The sequence below is a fragment of the Saccopteryx bilineata genome, chromosome 4, assembly GCF_036850765.1.
Source record: "Saccopteryx bilineata isolate mSacBil1 chromosome 4, mSacBil1_pri_phased_curated, whole genome shotgun sequence".
Classification (NCBI taxonomy): Eukaryota; Metazoa; Chordata; class Mammalia; order Chiroptera; family Emballonuridae; genus Saccopteryx; species Saccopteryx bilineata.
Genome location: NC_089493.1, coordinates 6136340 through 6152346, shown reverse-complemented (window position 1 = coordinate 6152346; position 16007 = coordinate 6136340). Strand labels below are relative to the sequence as shown.

The window sequence follows — 16007 nt, the reverse complement described above, 5'->3', positions numbered from 1 at the left end:
CAATCCCGTTTTGAAATCACCATAGTAATCTTTTGAGCTATTGCCATTTCTTTCTTCTCCCCCCTCTCCAGGCTTTTTTTTTTTCCCCCGAAGTTAGAAGCGGGGAGGCAGACAGACTCCCACATGCGCCCGACTGGGGTCCACCCTGCATGCCCACCAGGGGGCAATGCTCTGCCCATCTGTGGCATTGTTCCGCTGCAACCAGAGCCATTCTAGCACCTGAGACGGAGGCCATAGAGCCATCCTCAGCGCCCGGGCCAACTTTGCTCTAATGGAGCCTTGGCTGCGGGAGGGGAAGAGAGAGACAGAGAGGAAGGAGAGGGGGAGGGGTGGAGAAGCAGATGGGCGCTTCTCCTGTGTGCCCTCTCCAGGAATCGAACCTGGGACTTCCACACACCGGGCCAATGCTCTACCTCTGAGCCAACCGGCCAGGGCTCCCCCCTAGTCTTAAATGGAAAATTGTTTTAATTTCCAAGCATTTATATTTGGGGAATTAAGAACCATTTATTTAAAACCTTTTACACATCCTTAGGCATCTATAACATGAATTACTTCCTTTTAACTCTTGACTGTGATGGAATTTTCAACTTGGCAACTAGTTGGATTTAAAACAGGATCAGGGAACTCCTGGGAGGAAGTCATCTGAACTCAACAGGACGCAGTCTCATCAGACTTCTTTTGCATCTTCACGGGGTGGTGGAGACTGACTGACTTGGCCTTCGGTGATCGGAAAAATCAAAAGAAAAGGGTTTCATGGAAAAGTGCAGAGCAAGCACCCGTGCTGGGCGAGACCTTCGGGCTGGTGCACCTGGCACTCTACCCGGCACGGAATTTATTTTATAGCCAAACCACAAGCATTTATGGCATTATAAACAAACCCAAGCATTGGGGCGGAAAACTCACGAAACCCTGTTTGAAAAGTAATCGTTCATTGGCATTGTTACTTTCTGAGAGAGTGCCAGCCTTTTCCTATAGTCTCTTAACAAAACAAACATTTTAATTGAGTGGGGTGGGTGGATAAGGAAAGAGAAATCATCCCTGTGTTTCCTACTGTTACAGTCTGCTCATGCTATGAAACTTGTAGTGTGCAAAACTTAATCATGGAAAGCATTGAAGAAAATTATGCATTCAAGTACTGCTTTTTTCAGAAGGCGTTTCTTTAAACACTTAATATCAATAGTATTTTATACTATGTACAAAAATCGTTTTCAGGAAAAATATTATAGTCATTTTTTAAAACCCTAGCTCATTAATAGAGGCTTTCTAGCATTAGCAAAATATTTTAAATGCAGTCAGAAACATTGATATTAAAAGAAGTATGCTGTAAATTCTAAATGGAGTGTAATTATTATCAATAACATTGCCCCAAAGCATCATGTTTTTTTCCCTAGGTTTTTTTTTTTTTTTTTTTTTTTTTTATTTTTCTGAAGTTAGAAACCGGGAGAGACAGTCAGACAGACTCCTGCATGCGCCCGACCGGGATCCACCCGGCACGCCCACCAGGGGGCGACGCTCTGCCCACCAGGGGGCGATGCTCTGCCCCTCCGGGGCATCGCTCTGTAGCAACCAGAGCCACTGTAGCGCCTGGGGCAGAGGCCAAGGAGCCATCCCCAGCACCCGGGCCATCTCTTGCTCCAATGGAGCCTCGGCTGTGGGAGGGGAAGAGAGAGACAGAGAGGAAGGAGAGGAGGAGGGGTGGAGAAGCAGATGGGCGCCTCTCCTGTGTGCCCTGGCCGGGAATCGAACCCGGGACTTCTACACGCCAGGCTGATGCTCTACCACTGAGCCAACCGGCCAGGGCCTCTCCCTAGGTTTTGACATCGGTTACATATTCAGCTGTTTGCTTTAAAGAAGGAGCTCTTTAGAAGAGTTTGGCTCTCTCCAAAGTACTTACCTTTTTCTTTTCTTTTTTTTTTGTGGCAGAGCCAGAGAGAGTCAGAGAGAGGGACAGATAGAGACAGACAGACAGGAAGGGAGAGAGATGAGAAACATCAATTCTTCATTGTGGCTCCTTAGTTCATGGATTGCTTTTTCATATGTGCCTTGACCGGGGGGGGGGGGGGGCTACAGCAGACCAAGTGACCCCTTGCTCAAGCCAGCAACCTTGGGTTCAAGCTGGTGAGCCTTGATTAAACCAGATGAGCCCACACTCAAGTTGGCGACCTTGGGGTCTTGAACCTGGGTCCTCCACATCCAAGTCCAACGCTCTATCCACTGCGCCAGTGCCTGGTCAGGCTCCAAAGTACTTACTTTTTAACTAAGAGTTAGGTGGACATACTTCCACTTTTGTTTCCTGCAAAGCTGTGTCTTTATTGGGAAATGCTGTTGGTTTGGAAAACCACATTTTTGCAGAGTACTTAGTCGTGTCTTAAAATGCAACAGCATGTTTATTCTGCCAGCTTGCTGGGAAAGATTTAAACTCTCTCTCTCGTGTAAACTGTCCCCACTGTGTAGGGACAGATGTGACCCATAGGCTTGGATGCTGTAGGAGGGCAAGAACTCTTCAGCCCAGAGCCTGGCCAGGCGGGGGTTCTGGCAGGAGGCCCTCGGCACCTGCAGAGGGAGGGAGAGCCAGTCGTGCCCAGCCTCTGGGGCGGAGGCCAGATGGTGCACTTAGCGCCACGTGGTCCGGAACTGGCTGTGTCCTCCATTCTGGCGCTGTCATCCTGTGCATCACTGTCCTGGGCTGCAGATGATTCCCACGCATCACTGTTCAGGGACAGTGGGCAGCTCACAGTTGTCGATACTGAGGATAGACATGGTCAGACGCATTTTCATGGAGGGAGGCCTTCGAGTCCACCTGACGGATGGAACCAATGTCCAGGGAATGCCCGCAGTGTAGGACAGTTAAAAGTGTTCAAGACATAGTCTTCCCAGGCTCCGCTGGCCCCACACCCCCCATCTCAGTCTGCTCAGTGGATTCTGCCCCCAAATATCTGGTAGTCCATTGCTCCTGCTTTATTTATTTTATTTTATTTTAAATTTTATTTTATTTTATTTTATTTTAGCATGTAAGAGAGGGAGACGGGCAGGGGAGAGATGAGAAGCATCAACTTGTAGTTGTGGCACGTTGGTGGTTCATTCATTGTTTCTCATATGTGCCTTGCCGGGGTGGGGGTGGGGCTCAAGCCGAGCCAGGGACCCCTTGCTCAAGCCAGCGACATTTCAGATCATGTCGATGAGCCTGCGCTCTAGCCAGCAAGCCAGAGTTTTGAATTTGGGTCATCAGCATCCCAGGTTGATGCTCTGTCCACTGTACCACCCACTGGTCAGGCTATTTATTTATTTGATTTTAATTTAAAACATTTAATGAGTACCTTGTTTGTGCATATATGTTTCACTATAATTCTAATAATTTAATTAGCTTAGGTTACTAGATGCAGAATGACTGAGTCAGGAGCATGCCTATCATACCATCCCACTGCTGCATGTCATGTGTGTTTTAAATATTTATAATTAACTAGGCAGCTGTTAGGTGTCTTATGTGTATATTGTTGTTTTCATTTGTATTTCATCATACTTGAGAATGTGAACACTTAGTTTCTCAGCTGGTTCTACTCCCTCTGTTCTTAATTATTTATTCACGTCCTTCGACCGTGCCAGTCTAGAGGCTTACTGTTTTATTTGCTGCCTTGCGAGTTTGTTGTAAATCTGTGTTTCTATAACTTTCAATATTGTTTTGTGTTGGTTTTGTATGGGTGCAGCACAGTGGTGAGACAATCATGTACTTCACAAAGCGTTCCCTCGATATTTCCAGCGCCCGCCTGGCACTATGCACAGTCATGACAATCTTACTGACTGTATTCCCCGTGCTGTAATCTCCGTCCCTGTGGCTGTTCTGCAGCTACCAGTCTGTACTCTGAATCCCTCCCCTTCTCCACCCAGTCCTCCAGCACCTCTCCCCGCGGGCAGCCGTCAGTCTGTTCTCTGTGTATGAGATCTGTTTCAATTGTGTGTATTTTGTTCATTAGATCCCACATATGAGTGAAATCATATAGTATTTGTCTTTCTCTCACTGACTTATTTCACTGAGCATAATACCTTCTAGGCCCATATATGCTGATGCAAAGGGCAAGATTTCATCCTTTCTATGTCTGTGTGATATTATTCCCTTGTGTATGTGTACCACATCGTTATCCATTGTCTGTTGTTGGGCATTTGGGTTGCTTCCGTATGTTGGCTATTTTAAATAACATTATAATTAACAAAAGGATGTATGTGTTCTCTTGAATTAAGGTTTTGCGTTTCTTCAGTTATATACCCAGAATTGGGATTACTGGGTTATAACATAGCTCTATTTTTAATTTTTTGAAGTAACTCCATACTGCTTTCCACAGTGGCTGCACCAGTCTGCAATCCCCCCAACAGTGCAGGAGGGTTCCCTTTTCTCCACATCTTTGCCTATACTTGTTGTTTTTTGATTTATTGATGAGCGCCATTCTGACAGGTATGAGGTTGTATCTCATTGTGGTTTTAATTTGCGTCTCTCTGACTAGTGACGTTGCGCATCTTTTCATGTGTCTACTGGCCACGTGTGCTTCCTCTTTGAAGAACTGTTTCTTTAGGTCCTCTGCCCGTTTCCTTTAATATTTATTTATTTTTTTGGGTATTGAGTTGTCTGAGTTCTTTATATATTTTGGATATTAACCCCTTAAGATGTGTCATTGGTGAATATCTTCTTCCGTTCAGTGGGTTGTCCTTTTCCTCTTGTTGATGTTTTCCTTTGCTGTGCAAAAACTTTTTAGCTTGAATGTGGTCCCATCTATTTATTTTTTTTCTTTTGCTTTCTTTGCCTGAGGAGATATGTCAGAGGAAATACTGCTACAAGAAATGTCAGAGATTTTACTGCCTATGTTTTCTTTTAGCGGCTTTATGGTTTCAAGTCTTTCATTTGTCTTTAATCCACTTTGGGTTTATTCTTGCATATGGTATAAGAAAGTGATCTAGTTTTTTGGGGTGTTTTTTTTTTGTTGCATGTATCTGTGCAATTTTCCCAACACCATTCACTGAATAGAATGTCTTTACCCCATTTTATGTTCTTGTCTCCTTTGTCAAGTATTAATGGACCATTTAGGCGTGAGTTTTATTTCTGGGCTCTCTCCATTGCTCCTGCTTCAGCTCAGACCCTCCTCAGCTCTCATCTGGGTTTTTGTTTGTTCCTTAAAAACAGCGGCTCCCAAACTAGACTTTCTGCCTCCAGGCTCGGTCCCTTCCATCCACTCCAGTTTCACTACACAAGCAGAAAGTGCCCACTGTGCTCATATTACAGTGATCTGGGGTTCCAGCGTGACACCGGACGGGCATTGCTCTTCGGGAACTAGACCATCGCCATTGGATTCACAGTTGGTTATTTAAAGATCCGCAGTGATCGGGGGTCCCAGAAGAGGTTTTTGGAGCTGTGTTTGAGTGCTGCGGGGCACTAGGCTAGGGTGGGTGTTGGTGTTTCCTCAGGAAGACCTACCTATGTGGGCTCTTCCTTCAGGGATGAGGAAAGAGGCTACGGGAGAGGGCGGGGAGAACATTCTGGTGCACTGAGGGGCGTGTAGAGGAAGCCCCGAGGAAGAAAGGGGCTTTTGGAATCTGGAAACCCCTACAGTGAAAGGAAAAGGAGACTGAGGTTGAGGCTGGGGTCGGGCATGTGGGAGGGACCCTGGGGCGCTTCCTGAAGGAGGTTGGTTTTATTCCCAGGAGCAGAGAGAACGTGGCAGAAACTTTCAAGTGGCATGGTCAGATTTGCAGGGATTTTTTGAAAGAGGGTGTTGACAGTGGGCTGGGAGAACAGGGGGGGAGTCTGTGGTGTGAGTGCAGGGGAGAGGCCATGGGCAGTTCCACTGGAGGGGGACTTGGGCTCCCCATGCCTGGGCTGTGTCCTTAGGAGTTGGGACAGGGAGGATCAGCCCCACTAGGTTTCTGGCTCATTCTCGTAAGTGGGTGCTGTGTGCCCGGACGAGAGGGGCAAGAAGGACAGGTGGGCGTCAGGGGCCTGTGGGACATCCAGGTGGAGGGGCCAAGCAGGCTGGGGGGTGCAGCGTCTAGCACCTGGGAGACGTCTGGACTGGTGATGAAAAATCTGAGCGCCATCAGTATATAGACGATAATGGAATCCCTGGCACAGATGAGCTCACCTGTGGACACTCTGGACGTTTGGAATGCTCCTTCTGGAAGACAGATCGGATCACAGCAGCCTCCTGTTTCAAAGTCTTCAGTGCTTCTTCCTCCCCCGTGGGCACCCTGGCCCTCGAGGGGGTGCTGCCTGTCTCAGCCAATCCCAGCTCCCTCCCCTGCACCCTGTCTCTGGGGGGGGGGCTGCCTTTCTCAGCCAATCCCAGCTCCCTCCCCTGCACCCTGTCTCTCCAGGGGGGGCTGCCTGTCTCAGCCAATCCCAGCTCCCTCCCCAGCACCCTGTCTCTCCAGGGGGGGCTGCCTGTCTCAGCCAATCCCAGCTCCCTCCCCTGCACCCTGTCTCTGGGGGGGGGCTGCCTGTCTCAGCCAATCCCAGCTCCCTCCCTTGCACCCTGTCTCTGGGGGGGCTGCCTGTCTCAGCCAATCCCAGCTCCCTCCCCTGCACCCTGTCTCTGGGGGGGGGGGCTGCCTGTCTCAGCCAATCCCAGCTCCCTCCCCTGCACCCTGTCTCTGGGGGGGGGCTGCCTGTCTCAGCCAATCCCAGCTCCCTCCCCTGCACCCTGTCTCTGGGGGGGGGCTGCCTGTCTCAGCCAATCCCAGCTCCCTCCCCTGCACCCTGTCTCTCCAGGGAGGGCTGCCTGTCTCAGCCAATCCCAGCTCCCTCCTCTGCCACCATCCCCAGCTCCCCAGTACAGTGAGGTGTGCTTCCATGGTGTCCATGGGGTTATTAAGTATAAACCTCTGTCCTCACGATTACCCCAGAGGCCTGTCACTGTGGCTTATTTTCAGATCTCCCATGAGACTGTCACTGCCTCCGGGCAGTCTCCTGGTGAACCTTTTTGTGTTTGGGGGCCTTGGCAGTGCCTGGCGCGAGATGGATTTTCATGAATATCAATCAGGTGAATGAAATCAGGGACGATTGTCTTTTTTCTTACAGTGACTCCTCAAACACACACAACAGGCTAAAAGCCCAACATGTAACAGGTTTAAAAAGAGAAAGTGCTCCCACCATGTATCTGTACAGTGGAAACAGTGTGTCTGTATTCATGCGTTACACACCACACGTGTCCATCTATACACGCACTCATATATGTACACATGTCATATGTGTCCACAAGCACACACATGGGACATGTAACTTGCCCCCTCATCAAAGAACTTGTAGACTCAGGCATTCAGAAGTGAAGGCATTCCAGGCAGGAGTGTGATGGGTAAAACTCAGAAACGTATGAGGTGGGATGGTGAGGAGACAGCCGGTGGAGTCGGACTCCTCTACACGGACATGTAGCACGCCTCCAGCTGGGCCCTCCCGGGTCACTTGAATCGATAAGTGGAAAACATTTGCAAAAAGCTTTGGACGGTTTAATGAGCCTGAAACAAGTTATTTGCAGCCAAAGTAGTTGACAAAGTGAAGTAGTTTTTGGCAAAACCAGCACTTTGAGCAGTAAAAAGATTTGACTGTTACACCAGCCTCCCTCCCCACACCCTCGCCAGGATTATTTTATGTGACAAGAATCTTACCCTTCTTAGAAAATGGGCTCCAGGGGAGGAATCGTTGGGGAGAGCGGGGCTCTCCTGCTCTGACACCATTCGCCGTTTCGCCCCAGGGACAGCGCCACAAACAGGGACAGAACCCTAGTGGGGCCACTTCATCCGTTATCAAGTCACGTGTGACGCTTCCCCATCCCGTGCGCAAACCAGGAAACTGCTCCCTGGGGACTGTGTGGTCCGCTCTAATGACGATAATGCCCCGTTAGCGTGGCCTCGCCAGGTCAGCCCTTTAGACAGTAACGAAGCACGCTGCCCACGCTCCGCTGCTCTGACGGACTAAACTCTGACTCGGGGCGTCATTTCTTTGCCTTCCTTCAAAATGGCCTTTTATTGACTTATTGTAATTTAATTACATAAAATTATCTGTGCAGTCTGCATCCCGTATGTAATTATAGCTCTGCCGCCAACCAGAGCGTGAGCTTTTCCGAGGGAGGGGCCCTGTCTCATTCGTCTGTCTCCCCTGTGCCGGGTGCCACGTGTATGCGTGCAGAATGGGTGGCCGGAGAGAGGAACATGGATGGTTCTGGAATTCTCACCAGGCAGCATTAGCTGTCTCTCAAGCTGAGCACTTATGGGTGTTCCCCGTTTAATCCTCACAACCTCCCCCCGCCCCTTTGAGCTGGCTACTGGGACCCTCTCCATTTTGACGGTGGAGAGTAATGGAGGCCCATACGTTTAAGGGGCGTGCTCAGGTCCCCTGGCCGGCACTTTGCAGAGCTGGGGTTTGAACCCAGGCATCTGGCTCCGCTGTCCACAGCATACTAAGTGCTCAGTCCTGTTTGATGACTGAATGATGGATCAAAAGATAGGAATGGTCCTAGACACGCAGGGGTTGTGGGAGATGGCTTCCGCCTGCCCCTGGCTTCCAGCAGAGGCTGCGCACCCATTACCGATCTGGCCCCGAGTTCCCTCCCCTGGACCCTGCCAGGGTCTCTGAACGAGTTTCTTCATCTTCACCACGTTGCCCCTGACTGCACGCCACGTCACGCTTTCTGCAGCAGAAATCTCATTCCTCTCTGAGTGGCCCACAGTCCCTCAGAAGTTCCCCAGCGCTCGGAGGGCACAGGGCTGGTCTGTGAACCTGCCTCCCACCTGCCTCCCCGGCCCAGGGCAGCCTCTTCCGCCAGGCGCCCTGGGTTCCCACCACCCTGAGCCTCTGGTAATGTCTGAATGTGCCAAGCTGGTTGCACGCTCCCTCCTGCACGGGGCCCTGTCGTCCCTGCAGGGACGCCTCCCCAGTCCTTGGTCACCTGTCTGCCTCCTGGTCCTTGAGGGCCCAGCTCCCCTGCCCCGGGAGGCCTCCCTGGCTGGGATTTCATGCGGGTGCACTTGGTGCCCGGGCCTCTGGCCGTGCTCTAGCAAACCGTGGTTTCCCTTCGGACCGGCAGCGCCCCGGGGACCGCGCCGTGGGCCCTCCGCACCGTGTGCTGAGGCAGTTCCGAGGGGATGTATTAGATGGTCGCTGCGGCCTGGGTTGGCCTCCGGGCAGGCTCTGCCGTGCCATGCCATGCCGCAGCCCCGTCCGCGGCTGTGACCGAGCCTCACGGAGCTGGGTGGTCCAGTCTTCCTGGTATCGGCTCTGGTGCTGTCGGGTTTCCTCCAGCGTCCTCATTCTAGTAGTTATTCTCTTGCTGTCCTCAAACATTTCTTTTTTTTTTTTTTTTTTTTTTTTCATTTTTCTGAAGCTGGAAACAGGGAGAGACAGTCAGACAGACTCCCGCATGCGCCCGACCGGGATCCACCCGGCACGCCCACCAGGGGCGACGCTCTGCCCATCCTGGGCGTCGCCATGTTGCGACCAGAGCCACTCTAGCGCCTGGGGCAGAGGCCACAGAGCCATCCCCAGCGCCCAGGCCATCTTTGCTCCAATGGAGCTTTGGCTGCGGGAGGGGACGAGAGAGACAGAGAGGAAAGCGCGGCGGAGGGGTGGAGAAGCAAATGGGCGCTTCTCCTGTGTGCCCTGGCCGGGAATCGAACCCGGGTCCTCCGCACGCTAGGCCGACGCTCTACCGCTGAGCCAACCGGCCAGGGCCCCTCAAACATTTCTATGTTTAATTAGTATAAAAGGTGCCCAGCATGAAATGTACCATCTTAAACGTCGTTAAGTGTGCAGCTTGGTGGCACTGAGTACATTCACGTTGCTGTGCAACTGTCACCACCATCCTCTCCAGAACTTCTTCATCTTGCAAAACTGAAACTCCGTCCCCATTAAACACGAAATCGTCCCCTCCCCCCCCCCCGGCCCTGGCTCCCCTCATTGTCCTGTCTGTCCCCGTGACTCTGGCTGCTCCCGGTCCCTCGTGAGAGTGGAGTCACGTGGTATTTGTCCTTCTGTGCTCGGCTTATGTCACTTGCAGAGCCCTCTTTGCCAAACTGTAGTTTCATGAAGTTACAGAATCCCAAGTGAACAATGTCTAACCCAGGGTTCAAAGCCGGGTGCCAACGAGTGGGCTAATTAGCTCGTGGTTAAGGCTGTCAGAGCTGCTGCTGGGGCGCCCCCAGATCCCACCCACAGGCCCTGCCGGCAGCTCTGCTCAGCCTGGGTGAAGCCTATGCATCTTACCTCTGGAATCCCTGTGGTAAAAAGCGTGTTCTTTCCTGCAGCCAGCCTGGGCCCAAGGCTGCGACGGGAGGGGGGCGGTGCAGAGACCTAGGGGGGAGACCAGCCCCCGCACTGCCCTGGACCCCCAGCGAACAGCAAGAAAGGGCTGCCTGGACACGCAGAGAATGGTGACAAGTGTCTAAGCTCTCTCAGGAATGGGGGGGGGGGGCGGAAAAAAACTTAGAGCCGTTTGGAAAAATGATGAGGGGCAGATATATGTCTGCGAAAGAAATTCCATGACACGCGCCTTCGGGATCACCAATAGTGCGCGTTCCCTCTCAGCCAGGCAAGACGCTAAGAAAGGAAACAGCAGATGTGGGGCCCATGATCGGCAGGCTCTGGGCTGGAGGCTTGGGATATCTCTGACTTTCTGTTTGTTTGGCTGTTTTTAAGCTTTCTGTGGCATGTGAGGCCCAGCCCGCTGACACGAATGTTTAACTGGAGTGTTTCCTTTGCAGGATTGCTTAAAACGATCAGCAAGTACGGGCTACACATGTCCCAAATTAATCCACCCCTGACAATTAGCAGAAAAGATTACATGCATTTCTTTCAAGGCCCGCTGGAATCTATCACCAACTCACTTTTCCTTTTGTTGTTGTTGTTGTTAAGTGAGAGGTGGGGAGGCAGAGAAACAGACTCCCACACACAGCCCGACCGGGATCCACCTGGCAGGGCCCTGCAGGGCAATGCTCTGCCCATTTGGGACTGCTGCTCTGTTGCTTGGCAACCAAGCTATTTCAGCACCTCAAGTGAGGCCATGGAGGCATCCTCAGTGCCCAGGACCAACTTGCTTGAACCATTCAAGCCATGGCTGCAGGAGGAGAGGAGAGAGAGACAGAAGAGGGAGGAGGGGAGAGGAGGAGGGTTGGAGAAGCAGTTGGGTGCTTCTCCTGTGTGTTCTGACCGGGAATTGAACACAGGACTTCCACACACTGGGCTGACGCTCTACTGCTGAGTCAACCAGCCAGGGCCTCACTTTTTCTGAGGTTCAAAGCTTGGGCTTTGGAGACAGATCTGGGTTTGAATTTTGATTCTGTGAATTTCAAAGCTAGGGGAATAAATGCCCTGACCCCACTCTTCCGTCCTTTCCATCTGTGGCTCTGGGCCCTGTTGGGCACCCCCTGAGGAAAGCCAAGAACAAGGGAACATGTTGCAGCCCCCATACGGGCAGCCCCCCAGGACAGAGGACGCAGCAGAAGAAAGGAGGGGGGGTCTGGTCTTCAGTGTGGTCCAGAATGGAAACGTTTCTATTTAGGAGTCATACATGTCTCCTTCATGTTTCCATGGTTGCAGCCACATTGGTCTGTCCCATTTCCCGCGGCCAAGTAGGTGCCCCGGGAATGTTGGATTTGGGACCTTAGCATATCCCTCTGCTTACCGTGTGCATTGTCCCTGTTGACTGCCGAGAATGTCCATGGCTCTATGGTCATGCTTCATCGGTCCTTACCTTCTCCTCTTTCCATATTGAAGTGCAGTTCATTCTGGGGGTGCAGCCTACAGCAGTCTTTCCTGCTCTGTTGGGCTTACTGATGTTTCCTCTGCATTTCCACAGGAGGACACACAGGCCCCGCTTGGGGCCGGGTCTTCCCACCTGCGCTGTGGTTAGCTTCGCGTGCACTGCCGGCTCGTACGCTCCTGGAGAGTACTGTCCTTACGTGTTGCTTCCTTCCGTTGCTCTGCGTGGTGCCTTGCGTGTAGTATGTGCTAAGCACACGCCTGTTGAGTGAAAAGACAAACGCTAAAATGGCACAAAGGGCCGTGCTCTCTGTAATGGATCGTGGAAGGCAGGGGAGAACTTCCCGGTCCTGAAAAGCTCTTCGGTGTCCCCCAGAACACTTCACTGTCTGCGGCAGTGAAATAACTCACAGGTGTGTGTATCAAAGCCCCTGAACTATTGTACAGAGGATTATGCATATTGGTATACATGCTTGGTGAAAGGCAACATATACATATTTATACAAGTTTGTTTACTTATTTGCCTATGTTGTTTTGGTCGACATGGCCTCTATAGATAGGCCAACCACTGTAATGTCTTCCAACATTGGAGAGACTTTCTGAGAAATGCCTCCCTACAGTTTACTCAAAACCGTGTATGCTGTATACTAGGGACTATGGAATTCTTTAAGAGTAATCTTTTTTTGCTGTTATGTTTTTTTTCATTAGAGTTGACATTCAATATTTTATATTAGTTTCAGGTGTAAAGCATAGTGGTCAGTTATATACTTTACACAGTGCCCCCCCCCGGATTTCAAGTGCCCAGCTGGCACCATACATAGTTATTACAACATTACAGGAGATGTTTCAGCCCGCCCTGTGGTGGCGCAGTGGATGGAGCACCGGCCTGGAACCCTGAGGTTGCTGGTTGGAAACCCTGGGCTTGCCCGGTCAAGGCACCTACGACAAGCAACCGATGAACAGCCAGAGTGAAGCAACTGCTTCTCATTCTCTCCTTCCCCACCCTCCAGCCCCCAGCCCTCGTGAAATCAATAAATAAAATCCTTTAAAAACTTACTATTGACTTTTTTTCCTATGCTGTACTCGACATCCCTGTAACCACCTTTTTGGGTGTGCCACTTAAGGAGCTAATCAGGTGTCCCTCTGCTGTGGTCTGAAGCTGGCCCCCAGGTGTGTTACTTCCGGGGCCTGGTGGGCGGGGCCCCAGTGCTGGCCAGTCTCTGTGGCTGCCTGTGACCAGCCTGGGGCTACCTGTCAGCAGCCACCAATCTGCAGTTGGTAGCTGCCTGTGTGGGACCCGGGTGTGTATAGGAGAGCCACTCTGTGAAGCAAGGCTGGCCTGGGGCCATTCAGCAATAGCCCCGGACACTTGAGCCCTGCCACGGCCTGCCTGGGCCCCTGGAAGAGCCTCAGGGGTACACAGGTTGGGTGAGGAAGGGTCTCAGGGAGTCACCAGGGTGGACAAGAGGTGTTCGCCAGGTTAACGCAGATTCATCTTTGGCTCCGGTGCTAAGCCCAGGGCCACTCAGCAAAAGTTTTGGGGTCCACCAGGGCCAGCCACTACCTGTCCACCGGGGTCCTGCAGAGCTTTGTGGTGGTGGTGGTGAATTGTGTGTGGGGGGTTCGCAGGGAGTCATCAGGGTGCAGTGAGTAGAGTTCAGGCTGCTGCAGATTCGTATTTGGCCGTGTTGAGGGAGGGCACAGCACAGGGACAATGGTGGCTGTCTCTCCAGCCCTCATCCTGAAGCCACACAACTCAGTTTCTCCCTGTATGTCCCTGGTGCCCCAGAGCCACTGTCCCTCGGCCGGAGCCCAGGTGAGGGCCTTTGAGTGACTGTGTGCACCAGGCCTGCAGGACACCTGGGTTCCCAGCGGCCTTCCGTCTTGTCTCACCGGGATGAACGGAATCCTCGCTGGTTTTCAGAGCAGGATGTTCTGTGGGCTCCTCTTTCCAGCACTGGTGTCCCGGGCTGAGGAGCTCCGCGTGGGGACCCCTCGTTTTTCACAGGAACCTACTACACACGGGTGTGGGGCCAGCCTTTTTCACATCTCTGCCCCTCCTGCCAGTCTCGACGTGGCTGCTTCTGTATACGCTTAGCTTTGGGACTCCTGTTCAGCTGGTCTTCCGAAGGTTCTCCAGGCCGGCTGTTCTGTAGTTTACTTGTACTTTTGATGTGTCCTGGGAGGTAGCAAGCACGGTGTTCACCTGCTCCACCATCCTGACTGGGACTCTCTGAGGCAGGGGTCCCCAAACTTTTTACACAGGGGGCCAGTCCCTCAGACCGTTGGAGGGCCGGACTATAAAAAAAAACTATGAACAAATCCCTATGCACACTGCACATATCTTATTTTAAAGTAAAAAAACAAAACGGGAACAAATACAATATTTAAAATAAAGAACAAGTAAATTTAAATCAACAAACTGACCAGTATTTCAATGGGAACTATGCTCCTCTCGCTGACCACCAATGAAAGAGGTGCCCCTTCCAGAAGTGCGGCGGGGGCCAGATAAATGGCCTCAGGGGGCCGCATGTGGCCCGTGGGCCGTAGTTTGGGGACCCCTGCTCTGAGGTAATCCTGAGACACTCTATGTTCATCTCATTTACTGACTTAGTACGTAAGTCCCTTGTGAACTAATCTCCACGCTTGTATTTTATAGCTTTAAAAGCACGTTCAGATCTGTTTCTCACTTCACTTCTTACAACCAAACTCTAAGGTGAATATAATACTGTTTTGTCACAGATAGGCTGGTGAATGTTCAGTAATTTCAGCAAGGTCACAGAGAAAAGGGACAGGTCTCCTGACAAGCAAGCCCCTTGCTCTTTGAACTGTGCCCTGTGGTCTTCACGTGAGTGTCTCCATCTCTCTGGTAGTCTCCCTTTGTAAGAGCACTTCTCTGTACTTTAAAAAAAAAAAAATGTGATGTAGATCATTGCATTTCTCTTATGCAGATGATTTTTCCTGGACCTTGAATGTCCAGAAAACCTGACATTCAGAAATCTGGATGCATAAAACATCCAGCCGTGGTAAGATTATTTGCAGGCTTCCACCGCCCTTTCTTAAAACTGTAAATTTTCTTATCTGTTTAAATATAGTTATCAGACATTAACCTTTCTTCTTCAGGGACACACCCTGGGTAAAGGACCTTCCTTTTTTTTATAAATTAAATTTTACTTTCTTTTTAAATTCTTGTTCTCAGATCACAGCACGCTGGGTGTTACAGGTAGGAACTCGCTGAGGTTTCCGTGGCCCGTCTGTCCTTGTGCGTTTTTCTGTCCCAGGCGACAGACGGGCTGACACACAGCATGCCTATGCCTCGCACGGGGTTGATCTCAGGAGGCTGAGACCCAGCAGCCCTGCGGGGGAACTAGCTTCCAAGTCAGCCCCTAATCCCTTATCTGAGATTTCAAAATCCAGAAGGCTCTGAACACCAAACGTTTTCTGGCAACTCCTGTGTTAGACTTGGCCCGATCCGACATCAGTTCGTCGTGGTGGTGGGGAAACTCATCGGGATTGGGACATGTGGCTTTTGTGGTTTATATTTATTTCTTTTCGCGTGAAATTTTCTCTGCTTCTCTGTAGGAGTGTGTTTTTGAAGGTGATTACAGGTGCTGCCTCAAACCCTTTGGGGGTGTTGGGGTGATAGATGGTTCATGCTCCATGCTTCTGTTCGGAGGGAAGAACCTGAGTTCGGAGGGCAGAACCTGAGTTCGGAGGGCAGAACCTGAGTTCGGAAACAGGGGGAGGAGTGTGGGGGAAGGGTCTGCGACCCAGTGGGACCCCATAGCCAGGCCGGCCCTGAGCACAGGGCGGTTCCTGATGAGACTCGGGGGGGGGGGAGGTCTTCCCTGTTGTCCTGCCTTCGATGGAAAGCTGGGCTGTGGGTGAGGGGTGCCCCAGGGGAGCTATAAAGCCAGTCACCTGTCTGTGCGTCCTGAGGCGCCCCTCTGCGGCTCCAGCCCCAGGCTGCCAGGTGCACCAGGTTCTGTCCCAAGAAAGCAAAGTTTGGAAGTTCAGGGGGAGTCCACTGTCTTTCCTAAATTCATCCATCCCTCCCTGCGTTCCTCCCTCCCTTCCTCTTTCTTACTTGCTTCTTCCTTCCTTCCGTAGGAATCTGAGTATCTCCGAGTCACAAGGCCTGGCGTTTGGGACAGTGATATGCATATCTGCTCACTCTCTCTAGCGGACAGCTCTGTTGTGGCTTCTCTTTCTGTCCTCACCACTGTTCCGGGGTGTGACTGGGTTGGCCCTTTTCATAGCAGAGGGGCTGTGGGTG

At 51.4% G+C, this 16007-nt stretch overlaps 1 protein-coding gene across 5 annotated transcripts in view; it reads left to right on the top strand.

Moving 5' to 3' along the window:
* EML1 (EMAP like 1) overlaps positions 1–16007 on the top strand; it is a 172056-nt gene that overhangs the window by 52620 nt on the left and 103429 nt on the right. The window contains exon 1 of one of the 5 annotated variants that reach the window (XM_066272624.1): positions 14449–14579. The exons of the other annotated variants lie outside the window; for them this stretch is intronic. Coding sequence (XP_066128721.1) covers positions 14486–14579 — 94 coding nt within the window. The 5' untranslated portion in view covers positions 14449–14485. Of the gene's footprint in view, positions 1–14448; positions 14580–16007 lie in introns of those variants that run through there. 5 annotated transcript variants of the gene reach the window in all.